The 20,851-nt window shown below is 34.2% G+C and overlaps 1 protein-coding gene across 5 annotated transcripts in view; it reads right to left on the minus strand.

Annotated features, from left to right (window-relative positions):
- Nucleotides 1-20,851, minus strand: part of FBXW7 (F-box and WD repeat domain containing 7) — a 207,780-nt gene that overhangs the window by 132,418 nt on the left and 54,511 nt on the right. For 2 of the 5 annotated variants that reach the window (XM_060147784.1, XM_060147782.1), the window contains exon 1: nucleotides 8,093-8,238. The exons of 1 other annotated variant lie outside the window; for it this stretch is intronic. In XM_060147784.1, coding sequence (XP_060003767.1) covers nucleotides 8,093-8,212 — 120 coding nt within the window. In that variant the 5' untranslated portion in view covers nucleotides 8,213-8,238. Of the gene's footprint in view, nucleotides 1-8,092; nucleotides 8,239-15,298; nucleotides 15,339-20,851 lie in introns of those variants that run through there. 2 more of the 5 variants (XM_060147785.1, XM_060147783.1) reach the window with 2 other exon arrangements.

Below are 20,851 nucleotides of genomic sequence, written 5' to 3' on the forward strand. Positions count from 1 at the left end.
AGTAGAAAGCAGGAAATGCTTTTAAAAAGCTGCTCTGACAGCACAAGTTAATATACTAGTGGTGTCTAACACTTTAAAATTTGATATACCACAACTGTTTTAAATTTGTGTTTAATTTAAATTTGTGTTTTTAAATACCATAAACACTAAAACTCAGTGTAATAACTGATTCAAGCAAGAATCATCAATAGACGATAAAACTGTTGGATGAAAACTTGGTAGGAAACATATCCACATGGCCTCAAAGTATCACCCTCAGGTTACTTATAAACGATAAGGGAGAAGTAGCTTTATAATAAAGAAATCTGGCCATCACCACCTTGAGAAAATAATCAAACTTATCATGAACAATAATGAACCAAACTGGCATGTGTGATACACTGAAAAGCATACACTATCACCTATGTTTTAGTTTTGCCAAAATGTTTTAACCTGAATCCAATCATAAGGAAATACTCAGAAAAATTTGAAAATGTAAAAATGCCTACAAGGCAACTAGCTGGGACTCTTTAAAAAGTCAGTGTCATAAAATATAAAATAAAGGCAAGAGACTGTTTCAGATTAAGAGAGACTAAAAAAACCATTATAACCAAATACGAGTGATCCTGGATTAGATCCTAGATTGGGCGGGCAGCAGATGGGGGTGGGGATTATAAAAATCTTTAGAAAGCAATTAGGAAAATTTGAAAATGGACAGTATTATTAGATTTTATCAAATCAAGGCTAATTTTCATGGGTACAATAATGATACTGTTGCTATACATTTTCAAAAATCTTATTTTTATATCAAACATGCTTAGTATTTAGCAGTTAAATGTCAGAACGTACAAAACTTTTTTTTTCCAGCTTTGAGATATAATTGACATATAGCACTGTATAAGTTTAAGGTATACAGCAAAATGATTTGACTTACATACATCATGAAATGATCACCACAGTAAGTTTAGTGAGCATCCATCATCTCCTACAGATGCAGAATTAAAGAAACAGGAAAAAAAATTTTCTTTGTGATGAGAACTCTTAGGATTTACTCTCTTAACAATTTTCATATATAACACACAGTGGTGTTAATTACATTTATCATGTACATTATACCCCTAGTACTTGTCTTATAACTGGAAGCTTATACCTTTTCACTGCCTTCATCCAATTACCCTCCCCACATGCCCCACCTCTGGTAACTACACATTTGTTCTCCTTTTCTATGTATGTATGTTTGTTTGTTTGTTTTTGAAGTATAACTGACCTCAAGCACTATGTTCGTTCCTGTTAACATAGTGAATCAGTTTTTCTATACATTTCAGGATGATCACCATGTTAAGTATAGTTACAATATGTCACTGTACAAAGATTTTACATAGTTAATGACCATATTCCCCACAATGTTCATTTCTTACCCATGACTCATTTATTTTGCAAATGGAAGTTTGTAGTTCTTAATTGCCTTCACCTAGTTCTTTCCTCCAACCCCCTCCTCCCTTCTGGCAACCACCTGCTTGCTCAAAACTTACTTTCTAAATGTGTAATCAAAAGAAGATTATATGTATATATGTAAATGCAGGTATGGGTATGAATAGAAATAGAGATACAGACTGGAAAAAATGTGGCAAAATATTAACAAAATGTGAACAACTGGTTGAGTCTAAGTGAAGAGTATACAGGTGTTCACTGTATTATTTTCTCACCTGTAGGTTTGAAATTTTTTAAAAAGGAGAAAATAAATAAACATTAGACGTTTTTAATCTAAAAAACTTTAGTCTATAGAATCTGTAAAATATTTGCTTCCACAGAGTAGTTTGGAAACCAGTAATATATCAATATTTTCCATTTCTATATTGAAACAATATAGAAATACCACGTACAATATAAAACACCATTTAAAAAAATTTTTTTAACTGGCAAAAAACTGGGACAATGTTTTTGAAAGAGACGGAAAATCCAAAGGATTAAAATGATAACCAGATTATATTTTTTAAAGACAATTTTAATAGAAAAAATGGGAATATATAAGTAGACAATTCACAGTAGAAAGAATTACCAAAAACTTACAAAAAGGTGTTTAGCCTCACCAATAATTAAGAAAATGCAAACCAAAACAAAGAGAATATATTTTTCAGTTAAAAGATTATCAAAAACAACATCAAGTATTAATGGGGAGGTAGTGAAATGGATATACCCATCCACTGACGAGAGTAACACGTGAAGGACAGTTTCACAGTATCTATTATATTTTTTTAATGTTTATTATACAGCAATTATACTTTTTGTTAGCTACCCTAATATTCAAGTAAACATAACAAAGTTGCTTGTTGCAGCCTTGCTTATGATACCAAGAACTTAAAAATTACGTTAATCTAGCAATAAGAGAATGGCTAAACATTAAACTATAGTACAACCTTCATATGGAATCCTAAGAAGAAGTCAGAATAAGTCAGATATTAGGTCCTAACACCTAAGTATTAATGTAGTAGTGACAACAAATTTTCTAACCAAAATTCATTCTCGCCTTCCATAGTAACGGCAATGTAGCAGGGCACTCTGCCTTACAATTACACCTAAATTCTCATCAAATGAAAATGAATTTTAGAAACTATGTGTGCCCTTCTGCATTGGGCATTTTAAGAGAGTGGGTATGCAGATTATTTCTCCTTCCTAATGCAGTTGGAACATGAAAATAAAGCACAAGGATGAAGGACCTAAAAGATGAAAGCAAACTGGGTCCCCAAATGAGCACTTGAAAAAGTTTCATTGCCAGTTTGAAAATGTGAAAAATTCTACAATGGTAAGCTTATTATAACTAGAATCAAAATCTAAATTCCTTAAATTTTTATCCAGGCCATATATAATTGCTTTAAGTATATAATTTGCTTTCCTTTTCAATCTCATCTCCAACCACTGGGCTCCAACCTCATTGCCTCCTCTTAATAAGCATACCAGACATTCCCACAACAGTGCCCCTACTTGAATTGCTCTTTCCGCCAAACCCTCATAAGGTTCTCTCCATGCCTTTAATCAGATCTTTGTTCAAGTGCCACCTCTTCAGAAAGACAGACTCTCTAAACCATCCCCCGCCAAGCCCATCAGACTGCACTTGCATCTGTGTGTGCTCTATCCCTTTAATAGGGGCACATCTAAGTTTTAAGGGGCCTGAAGCTTCTAAAAATTGGAGGATTTGAAAGAAAGAATACAAAAATACAAAATTAGAAATGAAAGTGAATACATATTTGAAATGTGAAAAAATAACAAAATACTAATTTTTAAAAGACTGACAAATACCATAAATAAATCCAGAAAAATAACACGTTAATTAAATGTCTGACACAATTCTGTTATGCCATAATTCCTTCATTTTTTGGTTGAGTAATCTTTGCTTGGCTTTTCATGTGACAAAATTTTATACTGTTTCTTATACAGAGATTAGGAGGATAATTTAGTCTTTCCTCTAGCATAGTTTATCATAATTTATTTTTTATTATTCAAAGTTTACAAACTTCAAATTTCACAACCTGTTATTGGGAATGTCGTGTAAATTTTTGAGAGAGTTGACAAATATGAGGAACTCCTATCACGCTCCTTTCATATATAAACTTGAGATTTCAATTCAAGTTTTCTTGTGCAGTAACTAATCTTACATACCCTAAATTTAAGACATTCATTGATGATAAGACAATCATCAATGTCATTCTTGGTGGGTTATGAGTTTTATGCTATGTTCACTGATCAGAGATTCTGGTTTCAAACAAGTAAGTTATTTAAATATTTTTCTAATATTTTCATAAGATTCATTTTCATTAATTGGACTATCAAAAAACCAAGAGCCTATTACTTCTGTTTATATTTTTTCCTCTTAAATGAATTACTGTTTTTGCATGATCAAAACATTTTTATGTCACAATTCACTTTGCAATGTCAGAATAACTTCTAATTACTTGTGGCACATCTTTAACCATTTTTGTTTCATATTCCATTAATTTAATCTAAATTTTATCTTAATTCTTAAATAAATGTAAATATGACAAAAGAATACACCTTCAACATACTTCCAAATCAGAATCTATTATTTCATACTTGCTTTACTAAAGTGTTCCAACAGGCAGATGAAATCACATATTTTAATTTTATTAAATATGTTATTTCAACTAAAATAGGAAAAATATTTGGTGAATATACAATATACACATTACATTATATATTATTTTCTATACAGGAGTACAGACATTTTGAATGAGTAGGATGAAAACCTAATCTTACAGTTTTAGATATGTATCTGTAAACATTTCCATAGACTTGATTCTGACTTTGTAAATTTCAAACCTAGTTTCTCCTTTGCTGCTACTAGTAGTGTACTCATACTTCTAGTAACGACCATCGCAGGACACTTTCATAATGTATATGCACTCTAGCCTTATACATTCCTGTCTCAATGGCTGGAGCCACTGGACATTAAGAACACATCCCTACAATTATACATGGTCATGACTGATCTCCATATAAATATATACCACTACACCCAAATTAAATGAAATATATCCCCAGCTCAGATTACTTTAGCCAAAACCAAACAAATTGTCTGCTACTTATACCTACAGAAATCTTTAAATTTGTGTTAAAAGATCTTTTCAGACATTTGCCAGGCAATAACTACATAACTGAATGAGAGAAAGAAGTGCTAATATTAAAAGAATTACCCACTGTTACCAGAGTTTTGTCCCAGGAATTCAAATCTTATGTAACATTAGGAGAAGAAAAAAAAATTACTAACAAATTTCAGAAAGTGCAACAGAAAATAAAAAATGGATCTCTAATAAAGTACAAAGAATATAATCAAAGTATTACGAAATTCACAGTGAGAAAGGTAAGTGAGAGAAGCAGGATTAGAACGTGCCTCACATTAAAATTTAGGTTCAAATCACACTAGTTAGTTCAAAACACTATGCAATTTCAAAATAGGCAATAACAGGAATTTTTTTAACTTATTAAACTGCCATATGCCAAATAACCAGCTGGGTATTTTTCACATTTGCCTACTCTGTATACTGTGAGTTAGGTTAAAACTATTATAGATCAAAAGTTCACATTACAGTTTAGGAAAGAAATTTGTTTTTATTATATATAAGGTTGTGCTGGGGTAGCAGTAAATGTACAGGAGGAAGAATGGCATTCACCAGACCTTAAATCAAACAAAATCAAGTTTTCCCTGGCAAGACTATACTACAACATAGGACCACACAGACATATACACAAAAAGCTATTATAAGAATCCTACAGTACAAAACTACAATGAACTAAAGTCCTCTTTAGCATCCAAGCAAAAACATTAAAACAGGGAGGAAAAAGCAGTTCAAAACCTAGGTGACACATGGGTGAACCGAAGACAATTTATACATTTACATTTTTTTAAACATCTTTATTGGAGTATAACTGCTTTACAATGGTGTGTTAGTTTCTGCTGTATAACAAAGTGAATCAGCTATACATATACATATATCCCCATATCTCCTCCCTCTTGCGTCTCCCTTCTACCCTCCCTATCCAACCCCTCTAGGGGGTCACAAAGCACCGAGCTGATCTCCCTGTTCTATGTGGCTGCTTCCCACTAGCTATCTATTTTACATTTGGTAGTATATATAAGTCCATTTACATATTTTTAAATCACTAAATACTTAAGATGTAGCTCTCTTCATTACTGTAACTAACCCAAGGAAACTAAATGAGGAATAAAACTACTATTTGAAAAGAGAGAAAAAAATCCAATCCAGTAACCAGATTTCATAACAGAAAAATGGATTAACCAGGTAAGCACCAATTACTAAAACAGCTGACTTACCCATAAAAAAATAAAACCAGGAAGAATAAAAAATCCATAAATCCAAAACCTTCCTTCAAAACATACTCTTGACCAAGATGATTTCACTGGTGAATTCTACCAAACAGTTAAGGAAAACATATGCCAGATTTACACAAACTATGTATTTGGCATATAAACATATGCCAGTAGTATACAAAATAGAGGAAAAGAGGACACTTTCCAGTTTTGCCAAAATTTTCAGCAAATCAAATCCAGTGATACATAAAAACAGTAATACAGTCTGACAAAGTAAAGTTTATCTAGGAATGCAGGGTTGAGTTAACATGAAAAATAATTAATGTAATTCAACCACATTAATAGTTCAAGAGAAAATCTATATGATTGTGGCAATAGATGCAGAAGTCAGTGATAAAATCAAATACCATTAATGATTAAAAACAGACAAACAAAACCATTCAGCAAAGAACTTTTTCAACCAGATAGAGTACCTATGAAAGTCCTATGGTTAACAACATACTTAATAATGAAATATCGAATATACTCTCCCTAAGTTTGGGAGCATGGCAAGAATGTCTATTCTCCTTACTTATATTCAACATTATATTGTAGAAATTCCAAACAAAAAGGTAAGAAAAAGAAAAGCAAAAAGATCAAAAAGGAAGTAAAACTGTCTCTGTTCACATGATTGTTTATGTAGAAAATCCTAAGGAATCTGCCCCACAAAGGTACTACAGATAGGAAATAACAAGCACTGATGAGGATGTGGAGAAACTATAACCCTTGTAAATCGCTGATGGTAATGTAAAATGGTGAAGCCACAATGGAAATCAGTTTAGCAGCTTCACAAAAAGCTAAACATAGAACTACCATATGACCCAGCAATTCCACTCCTAGATATACACCCAAGAGAACTGAAAAGAGGACTCAGGTACTTGTACACCAAATTTCATTGCAGCATTATTCACAACAGCCAAAAAGTGAAAACAACCCAAGTGTCCATCAATAGATGAACAGATAAACAAAATGTGGAATACTGCAATGGAACATCATTCAGCCATAAAAAGGAAGGAAATTCTGATGCATGCTCCAACACAGATGTACTTTGAAAACACTATGCCAAGTGAAATAAGCCAGACACAAAAGAACAAATACTGGATGACAGTACACTTGTATGAAATATCTAAAATAGGCAAATTCATACAGACAGAAAGTAAATTAGATACTACTGGGGCCTGGGAGAGGGGGAAATGAGAAATTATTGCTTAATGTGTACAGAGTTGTTTTTTTTACCACCTTAAGAAAAAAAACTACCATACATTACTGAGAGAAATGAAAAAACAATCTAAATAAATGAAAGATATACCATGTTCATAAGTTAGAAGACTAAACATTGTTGGGAATTCCCGGGGGCTCAGTGGTTAGGGCTGAGTGCTTCAACTGCCAAGGGCTCAGGTTCAATCCCTGGTCAGAGAACTAAGATCCCACAAGTCGCACAGTGCAGCCAAAAAAAAAAGACTAAATATTGCTCAGTATGTCAATTTGTCATAATAGGTCTTATTATGACATGTTATATTAAATACTGTGTAATATGTCAATTCTTAAAATCTTGATCAGATACTTCACCAAAGATATTCAAATAGTCAATAACACATTAAAGATGCTCAACATTAACATCAGAGAAATACAAGAACACAACACCCCCAACTTTGTGCTGTTGTTCTCATATATACATTACAAACCCAAAAATACAGTATTATAAGTTTTGCTTTAATCAGTAATTTTTTTTTAATAAAGAAGTATACAGTGGAGGGTTTCCCTGGTGGCGCAGTGGTTGAGAGTCCGCCTGCTGATGCAGGGGACACGGGTTCGTGCCCCGGTCCGGGAGGATCCCACGTGCCGCGTAGCGGCTGGGCCCGTGGGTCATGGCCGCTGGGCCTGCGCGTCCAGAGCCTGTTGCTCCGCAACGGGAGAGGCTGCGACGGTGAGAGGCCCACGTACCGCAAAATATATACACACACACACACACACACACACACACACACAGTGGACCCTTAAACAACACAGATTTGAACTGTTCAGGTCCCCTTATACATCGATTTTTTTCACTAAATATGTACTACACAATCCATGGTTGGTTGAATCCTCAGATGCGGAACCCAGATACAGAGAGTCAACTGTAAAGTTATATTCAGATTATCAACAGTGTGGAGGGTCGGTGCTCCTAATGCCATAATGTTCAAGGGTCAACTGTATATAGTTTTTTATAATTATCCAATTACTCACTATTTTTGATGTTGGTTTCTTCCTGTAAATAACACTTGAAATCTGGTGCCATTTCCCTTCAGACTGATGAACTTCCTTTAGAATTGCTTGTAATGGTGGTGGGCTGGCAAAAAATTCCATCAGTTTTTGTTTACTTTTCAGTGGTTCACTTGCTTCTAGGATTTCCCTCAATAAATTTCCAGCTACTTGGCTAGATTTAACTTCTGTCCTGTACTACTGGAAATACAGGAGGTTGGGATGCACTCAAAAGCAAGAAAACCACAAATGTACAACTCTTACACATTGTATTTTCAGGCTTTAAAGGATAACTTCTCAGCTGACTTCTGTCTCCTTTTGGTCATTTTCTGCTGCTTTTAAATAGTTTTTCTTTCAATATTTTATCCGGATTTTATCACTGTTATCTGAGGGATCATTCAATACTTTACCGGCATCCCTGCATCACTAACAGATGTCAAAATTCTATTAATCTTCAGGGACAAACTTCTCACATCCTTGATTTTCATTCCTCCCACCAAATTAGGACTTCATCTCATCACGTAACAATTTAAAGTATTCCCACCTTCCTGTTTTCTCTACCTTAACTCACACAGTACACTGACAATAATTTCTTGTCCATCATACTGCTTTTATCATTAGAATGTTTTCTGTGAAAACCAGAAAACATGTGATAAGGAATCAGATGTTAATTTTCAACTCCACCACTACCTGTGAAATTATAAGCAAATCACAACCTCTGTGATCCTTATTTTTACCATCTGCAAATGGGAATATCATCTGCCTCATTAGTTAAGCTTAGGACCAAAATACGATAACTAATATTAACCAGCACAGACAAGAGGTGGTCAAAGATGTTATAAGCCTTGCAATATGAGAATAGGTGAATGGTTAAAATTGTTATCTAAAACAAAAAGAACAGACTAAACAGACAGGGAGACTAAGATGAGTCATTCAGTGATTCAACAAGTGTTTACTGAGTTCCATGCATATATCGAGGCAATATTTTCAGCTTGAGAAATATTAATTTAATTTTGTGGTGCTTAAGACCTAATGACTCAAGTAAAACACGTAATAAAGGAAAATGTGGCATCTGTGAGTCATCACAAATTTGTGATAATTTACATAATAAAAGCAGAGACCACCTCCTAAAAATGATATATAATGAGGAGGAGCAAAGCTTCAACCCAGTTTATACATAAGGGGTATGTAAAGGAAAAAAGCAATAACAAAGAAAGCAAGCATTTAGTTGGAGAGGTAGTAGAAAAACCATTAAAGTATTACAGAAGACAAGGGAGAACTGAATGTTAAGGAGAAGCAAAATACCAAATGCTGAAAAAGGTAGGACAGGATGAGAAAAGAAAAGACACAGATTAGCAATTGGAACTCAGTCTTATTTGGGGGATGATACAGAACATTCTATCATCAACCTAACCAATGTCTATCTGGGTAGGTAAGAAAAGTGGTTTACTTTCATTTGAGGAAGCAGAACACTAGTAGAAACAATAGTCAAACTGCAGAAGGTAGTTGAATAAAAGTTGAGAAATTGGACACCTAGAGTCAACAACTATAAATCAAACAAGCTCAGTGATAACGGGAAAGATAGGAAAATAGTAGAAGTAAGATATTTTTCAAGATTTAGTGTGATAAGGCAGAGAACCCGGCATGGAGCATAAAAGGAAGAATAACAAGGTTCCAGTGAAGGAAAGGAGGAATAAGACTGAGAATATAGATGTTAGCTTTTGAAAGAAATGAAAACATTTTATTCCTTGAGTAAACTTAGACTGGGGAAAGAAAGAGTATAAAATATGAAATGAAGAAAGAATAAGCGAAATAGGGACAGGACTGGTCATTTGAGGAGAGTGGAAAGGTTCCAAATAACTAATAATGTGGAATGAAATAGAAGATGAAAAAGATAAAGATGACCAAGAAGCACTGAGGCTATACTGGGGCAGGGCCGGGGGGATGTGAATTTATACTAGGAACCTCTCAAGACAGTAAACTGACATCACTCTAGCAAAATAAAGCAGTCCACGAACAGGGGATAAAACAGAAGAAATGAACGGTTGTAACTCTTTAGATTAATACAGTGGTCCCCAACCTTTTTGGCACCAGGACCAGTTTTGTGGAAAACAATTTTTCCATGGGGATGCGGAGGGTGATTCAGGCGGTAACGTGAGCAATGGGGAACCACAGATGAAGCTTCGCTCACTTGCCCACCGCTCACCTCCTGCTGTGCAGTCTGGTTCCTAACTGGCCTTGGACCAGTACTGGCTCCCGGCCCGGGGACTGGGGACCCCTGGATTAATAGACTGAGAAATTTCTGAAGAAAGATCAAGAGAATGGAAATCTTAGATATTAATAAGAATAAAATTAAGATGGCTACTAGACTGAATGTGAGTTAATCTGGATTAAGTTTTCATTTAAAAAGTAAGTTCTGCAAACATATGAACACCAAGGGGGGAAAGCTGTGGGGGGGTGGGGATGGTGGTGTGATGAATTGGGCGATTGGGATTGACATGTATACACTAATGTGTATAAAACTGAGGACTAATAAGAACCTACTGTATAAAAAAAGTAAATAAAATTAAATTAAAAAAAATTTTTTTAAAGTAAGTTCTGAAGGAAAAAGCTTTTAGGAAAACTTCTCTGCATGATGTGGTTACTACAGTAACTGTATTGGGAGAAAAAAAAAGTCATACTACTTGTGCGATAGCTTTCAGACATTTGTGCAAAAAACAGTGTGACATTTAGAATAATTCAAGTCTAGCTGAGCTTTCCTGAGATTAGAAAGTAGTGAAAGAGCGACTTCCCTGGTGGCGCAGTGGCTAAGAATCCGCCTCCCAATGCAGGGGACACAGGTTCAAGCCCTGGTCCAGGAAGATCCCACATACCATGGAGCAACTAATCCCGTGTGCCACAACTACTGAGCCCACACTCTAGAGCCCGCGAGCCACAACTACTGAGCCCACGTGCCACAACTACTGAAGCCCGCATGCCTAGAGCCACAAGAGAAGCCACCACAATGAAAAGCCCACCTGCCGCAACGAAGAGTAGCCACCGCTCGCCGCAACTACAGAGAGAAAGCCCATGCACAGCAATGAAGACCCAACGCAGCCAAAAATAAATAAATTTAATTAATTAATTAAAAAAAAAAAAAAAGAAAGGGCTTCCCTGGTGGCGCAGTGGTTGGGGGTCCGCCTGCCGATGCAGGGGATGCGGGTTTGTGCCCCGGTCCGGGAGGATCCCACATGCCGCAGAGCGGCTGCGCCCGTGAGCCATGGTCGCTGGGCCTGTGCGGCCAGAGCCTGTGCTCCACAACGGGAGAGGCCACAACAGTGAGAGGCCCGCGTACCGAAAAAAAAAAAAAAAAAGCAAGTAGTGAAAGACCCCTCTGATGAAGAATAGTTTAATTGTTCTATCCATACAACCCTGACCAATATCTCCAAGGTATTATGGATCAGCGGAATGGCAAACTCTAGTATATGTGCTGAGAAGCTGCCCCCTGTAGTATAAGGCAGGCCTTACTGACTTTAGTGACAAATTAGTGGTTTAACTAAAGGGTAATCCTTCCTACCCTTGTAAGAAAAAGAGGTCTCTACTAATATTAAAACCTCATTTCAAATATAAATACTCAAAGAGAATTAATATATATTCAGTTATTATGTTAGTAAATAAGCATTTAGAACAAGAGAAGGGAAGGGGGAAAGAATAGTGCACAAAAGCCATTTCACCTTAATTCAGCCATAAATAGATCATCAAAATCCTCTTAATCACCATATCTGACATATAACCATAGGAGGAGGTAACTCTCTCAGCTAAATCTTTTCCTTATTTTTATCACAATTAATACCACCACAATTAATACCACCATGAATGAGATGTCAGTTTTTATTTCCTTTTCCACTGCAAAATGTCCACAGATAGTATAACACACATCAATGTAAAGAACAATATCACTCATCCAATGGGCACTTAAGGACTGTTCATCAATGGACACTATGATTTCAAATCAACTAACAAGAAGAATATCAATGATCTTAGCTCTATAAAATTTCATTAAAATAGACTTTGGTTAACCTGAAGTTAACACAGAATACTATTAGATAATATGAAAGATACAAAAGTAAATTCCCCAAATAAAAATATATTTGTTATACTGTATTACAACCTCTTGCCCTTACACAGAAAGCCAATCTACTAAGAGTAGTGACACTTCATTGTCACATGCCATTTTTCTAAAAAACTGAATTAGACATTACAGGCCAATACATCCTGAAATATGCCTCCAGTTGATTTAAAAACCACATAATGTAAAAAATAAGAAACTAAAATGGTCCCATAAAAATTAAAAAGGCACATACTTAATAAAGCAGAAGAAAAATATACGTATTCCATATGTAGGTTTACAAAAACATCAAAATATCACTGCTACAAATAACCTGCACAAGATTAAAATCAATAAGATTCTCAAAATCTATTTTTTCCTCACAGGAAAGCTAAAAAGAACCCTGATAATACTCTTAGCCTAAAAAGCGATGGTTTATTAAGGTATGAAATCAAATATGCAATAAACACCACATAAACTAAATACTTAGTTCTTCTCCAATCTAAAAAACTAACTATGAATTCATGAGACCAATATCAATAAACATATCACACACAGCTAACGTTTTCATGGCAACACATGGAATCAAAACATAATGTTTTGCTTAAAACAATTAGCTGAGGAATTGAAGCACAAATACAAGGATAATTGCTTCCTTTGGGCTTTGGCTGTCAAACACAGGAAATGTCAATGCTTTACAGCCCTGTGATAATTAAAACCTTGTCACAGACCTAGACTATCAATGAATATTTATTTAAAGATAATTTTGCAATATGACACCAAAAGCATAAGCAACAAAAGAAAAAAAGAGATAAATCAGACTTCATCAAAATTAAAAACTTTTGTGCTTCAAAGGACACCAGAAAGAAAGTGAAAAGACAATCCACAGAATGGGGGAAAGTATTTGCAAATCATATTATCTCATAAGGGGCTAGTTTCCAGAATATATAAAGAACGTGTATAGTTTAACAATAAAAAGACAACCTAATTAAAAAATGGGCAAAGGATGTGAAGAGACATTTCTCCAAAGGACATATGTAAATGGTCAATAAGCACATGAAATAATGCTCATCGTTAGTCATTACGGAAATGAAAATCAAAACCACAATGAAATACCATTTCACATCTAAATCAAAACCACAATGAAATACCACTTCACATCTATCTGGATGGCTAAAATACAAAAAAGATTGACAGTGTAACAATCAATGTCTGCAAGAGTGTGGAGAAATTGGAACCCTCATACACTGGGGTGAGATTGTAACACAGTGCATCCATTTTGACAGTTCCTCAGAGTTACACACAGTTACTATACTAACCTGCAACTCTGCCCCTTATAAGTATACACCCAAAGGAAATGAAAACATAAGTGCACACAAAAACTTATGCAAGAATGTTCACTGCAGAAGCATTCCTAATAGCCTAAACGTAGATACAACCCACCAACTGATGAATGGATAAACAAAATGTGGTATACAATGGAATCTTTTTTAGCCATAAAAATAAATGATACACGCTACCACATGGGTGAACCTTGAAAATATTATGCTAAGTGAAAGATGCCAGACACAAAATGACAAATATTGTATGATTGCATTTATAAGAAATGTCCAGAATACACAATTCATAGAAAAAGTATATTACTGGTTGCCTAGGGGGTGGGGGGGGGAGATGTCTAAAACTAGATAGCAGTAATGAATACACAACTCTGAATATGGTTCACTCAAACTAACTCAAATATTTGCATCAATGGGGGAAAAGACGGCAGTAAATTGCTTTTTCCACTTAATACATCACCAGAAATCAGTTACCACATTTTAAAGTAGTAAAATTTTGTTTAAGAGATTTTTGTAACATCATTTGCTCCTAAAAATGTTATATTTATTATAAATATACAGTAAATAGAGTGGTATAATTTGTTGAATACTTACATTAACTATGATTATTACAGAATTTTAGAAATATCATTCAGTTGAATATTTATTGTTTCAAACACATAAAAAGTATAATAAAAGAAATTAATGATTAAATATTTCTTCATGTATCTAGGAAATTTCCTTTAGCTAATCAAGTAAATGTATTCATCCTTAAAAAAATTTTATTACTATATTAAAATAATCAAAATCTACATATGCCACTTGATACTTTCCCCTCACTGTTGAAGTATATCCAAAAATTTTTAAATCTATCATGAGTAACCAACCAAAGCATTGTTACACCTATATAATCACCACAGCACAAAACTCTAAAATCCTATATAGTGAAGTGAAACACATTCTGAGATTAATTCTCCCACTTTCACTCAAAAATTTTAAAAAGTAGGGCTTCCCTGGTGGCGCAGTGGTTGAGAGTCTGCCTGCCGATGCAGGGAACGCGGGTTTGTGCCCCGGTCCGGGAAGATCCCACATGCCGAGGAGCGGCTAGGCCCGTGAGCCATGGCCGCTGAGCCTGCGCGTCCAGAGCCTGTGCTCCGCAACGGGAGAGGCCACAACAGTGAGAGGCCCGCGTACCGCAAAAAAAAAAAAAAAAAAAAAAAAAGTAAAAACAGTAAAAGCACTATCTAGTGAAATCAAAAGTTTATGAAATTCTTAATTACAGGCCCTTATCAAATTTTCATATTATAATGTTATTACAAAGAAACTGGAGTGGCCCAAATAGGAAACAGCATAAGGTCTGATCGGAGTCTTCACATTGGCTTATTGTGATGAACTGGACCTAATGTAAGGAGTAGAGTAAGGGATGGCTGAAGAATCTTGATATCTGTACTCGTATCAACAGCTAATCAAAAACTGTTACAAAAATCTCAAGTGAGGAAAATCCTGTTTCATTCACAAAGTATTAGCATTTCTGCCCATGAAGGCTACTATTTTCTTTGAACTCTTTTAATACTTAGCCTGCATGCTAGAAGAATTTTCTTGATGCAATGTGTAGAAAGAATCAGAAGAGGATCAGAATATAAAGAGAAGAAATTCCAATACTGGGTAAAAATTAAAAGAAATATAAATTATAATTTACACAGGCTATTATTATAAATGCCATTAATGTAATATACATGTAAACTTAAGTAACATGCAAAGTATTTAACATGGAGAATATGTACTTACCAAATATTTGATAGCCTTTTAAAAATCTCGTTGAGACTCCCTAAATAATAAAAAAATAAATATATCAGGAATAATTTTTCAACTTCGGAGTTACCTCTAATCTGTAAAGTGTATGCAGGAATCCCATTTTCATGACAGCAATTTGTTTTTTCACACTACTTTAAAACCCAAAGCACGTGCTGAACTTTGGCAAATGATTAACAAAATTTTTCCTAACCTTATAAACAACTGAAAGTTTAAATGAAGTTAATGAATTATCAGATATTGGCAGTTACTAGACTACAAAAAGAGTGAGCTCTATAACAAATCAGATAACAGCATACTAACAATGTCTTAGAAAAGCATCCATATGTTAAATTATTCCTAACCATCAACATACAATGCCAAGCTCTACATTCTAGTATCTAGTTACCACCTTTTAAGTAGCAGCTAGACAATGTAACTGTAGCATCTACAGAGTTAAAGTAGAGCCAATGAAATAGAAAGATATTTTAAAATATTTATTAATATATATTTTCTATTTATTTATTTTATTATATTCTATTTTATTAAAAAATTAACATAAGTATTTTTAAATCCACCTTATGTTGATACTAAAAAAAATTAAGATTTTACCCACAATAAAAAGAAATGCATAAACTTACAAATTAATTTTACTACTTACAAAAGTTAGCTGTGAATAATTTTATAATAAACATAGTATATGTCCTTTCAGTCAAGTCTCAGGTCAAAATAATCTTCAAAATGAAGTTCAAAAATTCAAGAAAAAAGCACTAAATATTATAGTGCTCTTAGTGTTTGTCAGGCACATTGCCAAAGATTTGAAAAAACTTACGCACACTTTTTTTAATCACCTTATTTACTCTCCATTTTCTAGATTACAAAACCAAACCTTATAGAGATTCATTCATCTGCTTAAATATAGTAGCTGCCATTGACTGCACAATCCAATGTCTTTAAGGCATCACACTATGACTCCTCAAAAACAAAACAAATAAGACAGAACATGACATAGTATATAGTAAAACTGATTGCCTCTTTTAGAGTCAGACAAAAAAAAAGTTTTTAAATTCCTTTTAAAGAATCAACAAAATAAAAATCATCTATTTTAACTAGCAATAAGTTATCATACAGAAATTATAATGCCATATATAAAAATAAAATAAAAACATTTTCTTATGAGTAAGCCATACCAGTATATTTTCTATCACTACTACTATTAAAATCAAAATCAGTCAAATGAATCACATCCATCCACAGGCCATGGAACAGGAGGGAAGAAGAAAGTATGACCTGAACAATAAAGTTTAAAACAATAAAGCTGTGAGATGACAGGTGAATACTGTCATTACTTTGAGGTAGGCAAAGATTTCTTAAACAAGACACAAAGATAAACACAGCAAATTGGACTTCATTAAAAAGTTGTGTTCTTAAAATGAAAAAGCTACAGGGTAGGAGAAGATCTTCTCAATGCACATGTCCAAAGGACTCATGTATGAAATATTAAAAAACAAAAAAACAACTTTAAATCACCAAGAAAAAGACAACCCAGTTTTTAAGATAAGCTAAAGACCAAAAAAAAACTTCATAAAAGATAATTTCAAAAACCAATAAGCGTATTGAAAAGGTACTCAACATCACTAATCCTCAGGAAAACACAGATAAACAACACAATAAGATACTACTACACACCAAAATGGCTAGTTTTTAATCGAAAAATCAGAGAATACCAAATGTAAGTGAGCATGTGCAGCAAATGGCATTCTCATGCACTGCAGGTAGAAATGGAAATTCGTATAACCAGTATGGAAAACTATTTGGAAATATCTACTAAAGGTGAAAATACACATACCCAATGACTAAGTAATACAACTCCTGTGTATACAATCAATAGAAATGTATATGTTTGTGCACAGAAAGATATGTACAAGATTTATCATAGTAACATTATTTAAGGAGCCCAAAACTCACGACCCAAATGTCCGTCAGCAGTAGGAAGGAGAAATAAACTGTAGTTTATACAGTGGATTCCTACACCTCAGTGAAAATGAGAAAACTAGTGCCATACACAAAATTAAGATACATCTCACAAACACAATGCTATATGAAGCAGCTGGCGGGGAGGGGAGGAGAAGCCTATATATTATTCTATTGAATTCAAAAACAAACCAAACTAATCTCTGATCACAAAGTCAGAACAGTAGTTAACTTCGGGTGAATGGGTTATTTGACTGGGGCAGAACAGAGGGAGGCTTCAGAGGAGTGGATACCTTGATCTAGGTATGGTTACAAAGGTGTGTTCACTTTGTAAAAGTTCATCAGTATAGAAAAGTTCACCTAAACTTTTCTGTATATAAACTATACTTCAATTATTTTAAAAGTTTCTTTTTTTTTTACTTTTTTTTACTTTTTTTAACTTTTTGGCCACGCCTTGCAGCATGTGGGATCTTAGTTCCCCAACTAGGGATTGAACCCACACCCCCTGCATTGGAAGCACAGTCTTAACCACTGGACCGCCAGGGACGTCCCTAAAAGTTTATTTAAAAAAAAATAAAATAGATGAAAAATCACTTCTCAGTTAAATAACTCCAGGTCATTGTACTAATGATCTGTAACTCACTCATTTGAAAATCTGGATCTCCTAACAATGTATTTCAATTTATTTCTATAGACTGCATAAAGGTAAAGTAAATATGTCTGGTTATTTTGTATTAATAAGTTTTAAGAATAGTTTCAATGTAAATATAAATTTTACCAAGAAGGGATTCCTTATGATTTTCTATTAATAGCAGAGAAAGTTTTGCATGAAGTCTTGCCAATGCCTGTTCTACATAGGCTCAAGTTAGGTTCACAAATGTATAACTTCACACATATTAAAAGTATTAATAGCTAACTCAGAAGTTGATTTTAAAAGCAATTGTATGGCCAAGACAGGTATTCATAAAAACCTTAAGGCACACCACTTGGCCCTGTTTCTCAGAAAAAATTTAAGACTATTAAAAACCAGTAACCGTTTGAAGAAAAGTCTTCCAAATAAATATTCTTACATATCTAAAACTTTTTACGTTGATACTTACAATGGTATACCTTCTTTATTAAAAATATAAACAGTTTCATCTGTATATCCTTTTATTTTTCCATTATATTTACCTAGTAACTATTTTTTTAACCTAACTTCTCTCTAAATTAAATGATACCATTATTTGATCAGATTTGAAAACTTGTATCATTGATGGAAATCTGTCTTATTTGCATAAGACAGATTTGTCTTGAGCTGGGGGTGGGGTCTGTCATATAAGTCTCTTAAGACAATGTTCAGAGGAACAGAATGGCATAGGCCCCAACAGGTTAGTTCCCTGAACAATTCCCAGAGTCTGAGTATCCTTTGGACAAACATTAGACGACTCATCAAAACCTTACAATAACTTTCCTCAGTCTTGGGTTGCCTTACCTACGAGTCTGGCCTGGTAGAGATCTCTCCAAACCTCCAACCAGCCAGGATTTATCAGGTTTCTACTTGAAAGTAGCCAACCATTCAGTTGTGGTTCTAAGACATAAGGTGCAAAAGCAACACTTGCACAAAACTGACTTTTTTCATCAGTCAACCCACCCCCAAGCCAGACACCCACTTCTTCTAATTCAGGTACTTATCTTTCTAAATTGTATATTTTCACTAAGAACAACTTAAGACTTACAGGTTCCCACTTTGGGCAACTTTTGAAATGAACAACAGTGTTCATTTGAGAGGCACTTTAGAAAATACAGGCAAAAAAACTCTCCCTCAAGAGAAGTTTGGCTTATCTACCTAAAAGAGAAAGATCAACTTACTAAATGTAAGGAGACCTCCCCAGAGGTCACACATCTCACTAAAATAAGACAGACAAACACTAAGAGAAGGACCATGATCACGATTTAGGACCTATTTTGAAGCAGAGAGCCAATAGATCCATCCCAAATCTAAAGAACCTACAGGGCTAGACAAAGGTTTGTTAGGAAAATTATCTAACTTCATGATTTCTAGTAATACACTAAAAATCCCAGAGAGGACAATAAGGATGTAAGCACAGCAGTCTTCCCCTAAAACAAAAGATGCATAGTGAATTCAGTGACTACACACTGTTCAGTCAGCAATAAATCTAATACAGATTGCTCATTAATGATAACTATGTAAAAACTGGTATTTGAAAAGCTAGCATCTTTGAATAATGCTAATGATATATTTTCTTAGGATTCTGTTATTTTTTGTTGCTGTTTTCTATTCTAATTTTAGAGGTGGAAAAGTTAGAGCCAGACTGGTGAAAAATATCTAAAAAGCAAGGTCTCAGCTAGTCAAGAGTTTTAAGTTGTTACATAGATATCAGATCTTGAATTATAAATTAAGTAATTGTCCCATTCCAGTTAAGGAGCAGCATGCTGAAATCCTAGCATCTCTCACTCACCTATAAGGACAACATACAGGCTGAGAGAGAACAGAAGCCGGTTGAAGAGTCAGTGAGCTCAGTCCCCTTTCATCTGTTCTGCTGTTCTCCTTGCTCTGTAGAGTACACAGAGTAATGTTTCCTTTTTCCTTTTCCCAAAGAAGGAAAGGAAAGGGGGAAAATTTAGACCAGTCATTAATTTTCTGTCATTAATTTAGCATAGATTCGTTGTATATTAGAGCAAATGAGTATAATATGGAATAAGTTTGACTAGATCAAATTTTAGGATATACTTGAAGTTCTTAAATTTTTTTTCTATTTTACCTAAAATCTTTCTAATATATCGGAATCAGAATCTTGCTGCAGCAAATTGATATCACTGTTTACCAGCTATCTGACAGTATCTATCAGCATCACCATTTAGCATTTTATTTTATCATCTTTGAACTGATAGGCTTGATTTGGCTCATTCCAAAAACTATAGGTTAAAACCAGACTTACCTTTAGTTAAAACAAAGGCAAATAAAATTTAAAAACATAAATGCGATGTTTCACAAGAAATCAGTTGCCTATTATCAATTACATTTTTAGTTTTAAAGGAGAGGAAAATTACTACTAAATCACATGGTATTTTGGGGCACTGAAGGAATTTTTCTTTCTCTGAAGAGCATTGTACAATTATATTTTTATGAAAAATAAAATATCTTCACCGAAAAAAAAAAAAAGCATTAGCAATCACTTCTCAAACTGCCCATCACCCATTCAATTTACCCTAATTACAATATTTCACAAATCAACACAATCCAAATCGACAGTTTATCCCTACCTTATAGAGAACTAAATCCTATTTTATCCTTCACATATCTTCAAAAAACTCCACACTATCATAATTTTTTGTAAAAGATGTAAAATTTTACTTTAAAAATCTCATGCTGCATTTCTATTTCTTGAACAGAAGACACAGCACTCAGCATTTATCCTCTCAAGCTTCTTGCCTGATTGCTACAAAACTGCAAAGGAATGCTTCCACAATGCCTCCAACAGTTTGAAAGGAATCCCTCAATGTTCTGATGACAGCCTCATAGAAACTACCAACAAATTTAAAAAGAAACACATGATACTTTTAAAATATCTT

Source organism: Lagenorhynchus albirostris, chromosome 4 (assembly GCF_949774975.1).
Source record: "Lagenorhynchus albirostris chromosome 4, mLagAlb1.1, whole genome shotgun sequence".
Taxonomy (NCBI): Eukaryota; Metazoa; Chordata; class Mammalia; order Artiodactyla; family Delphinidae; genus Lagenorhynchus; species Lagenorhynchus albirostris.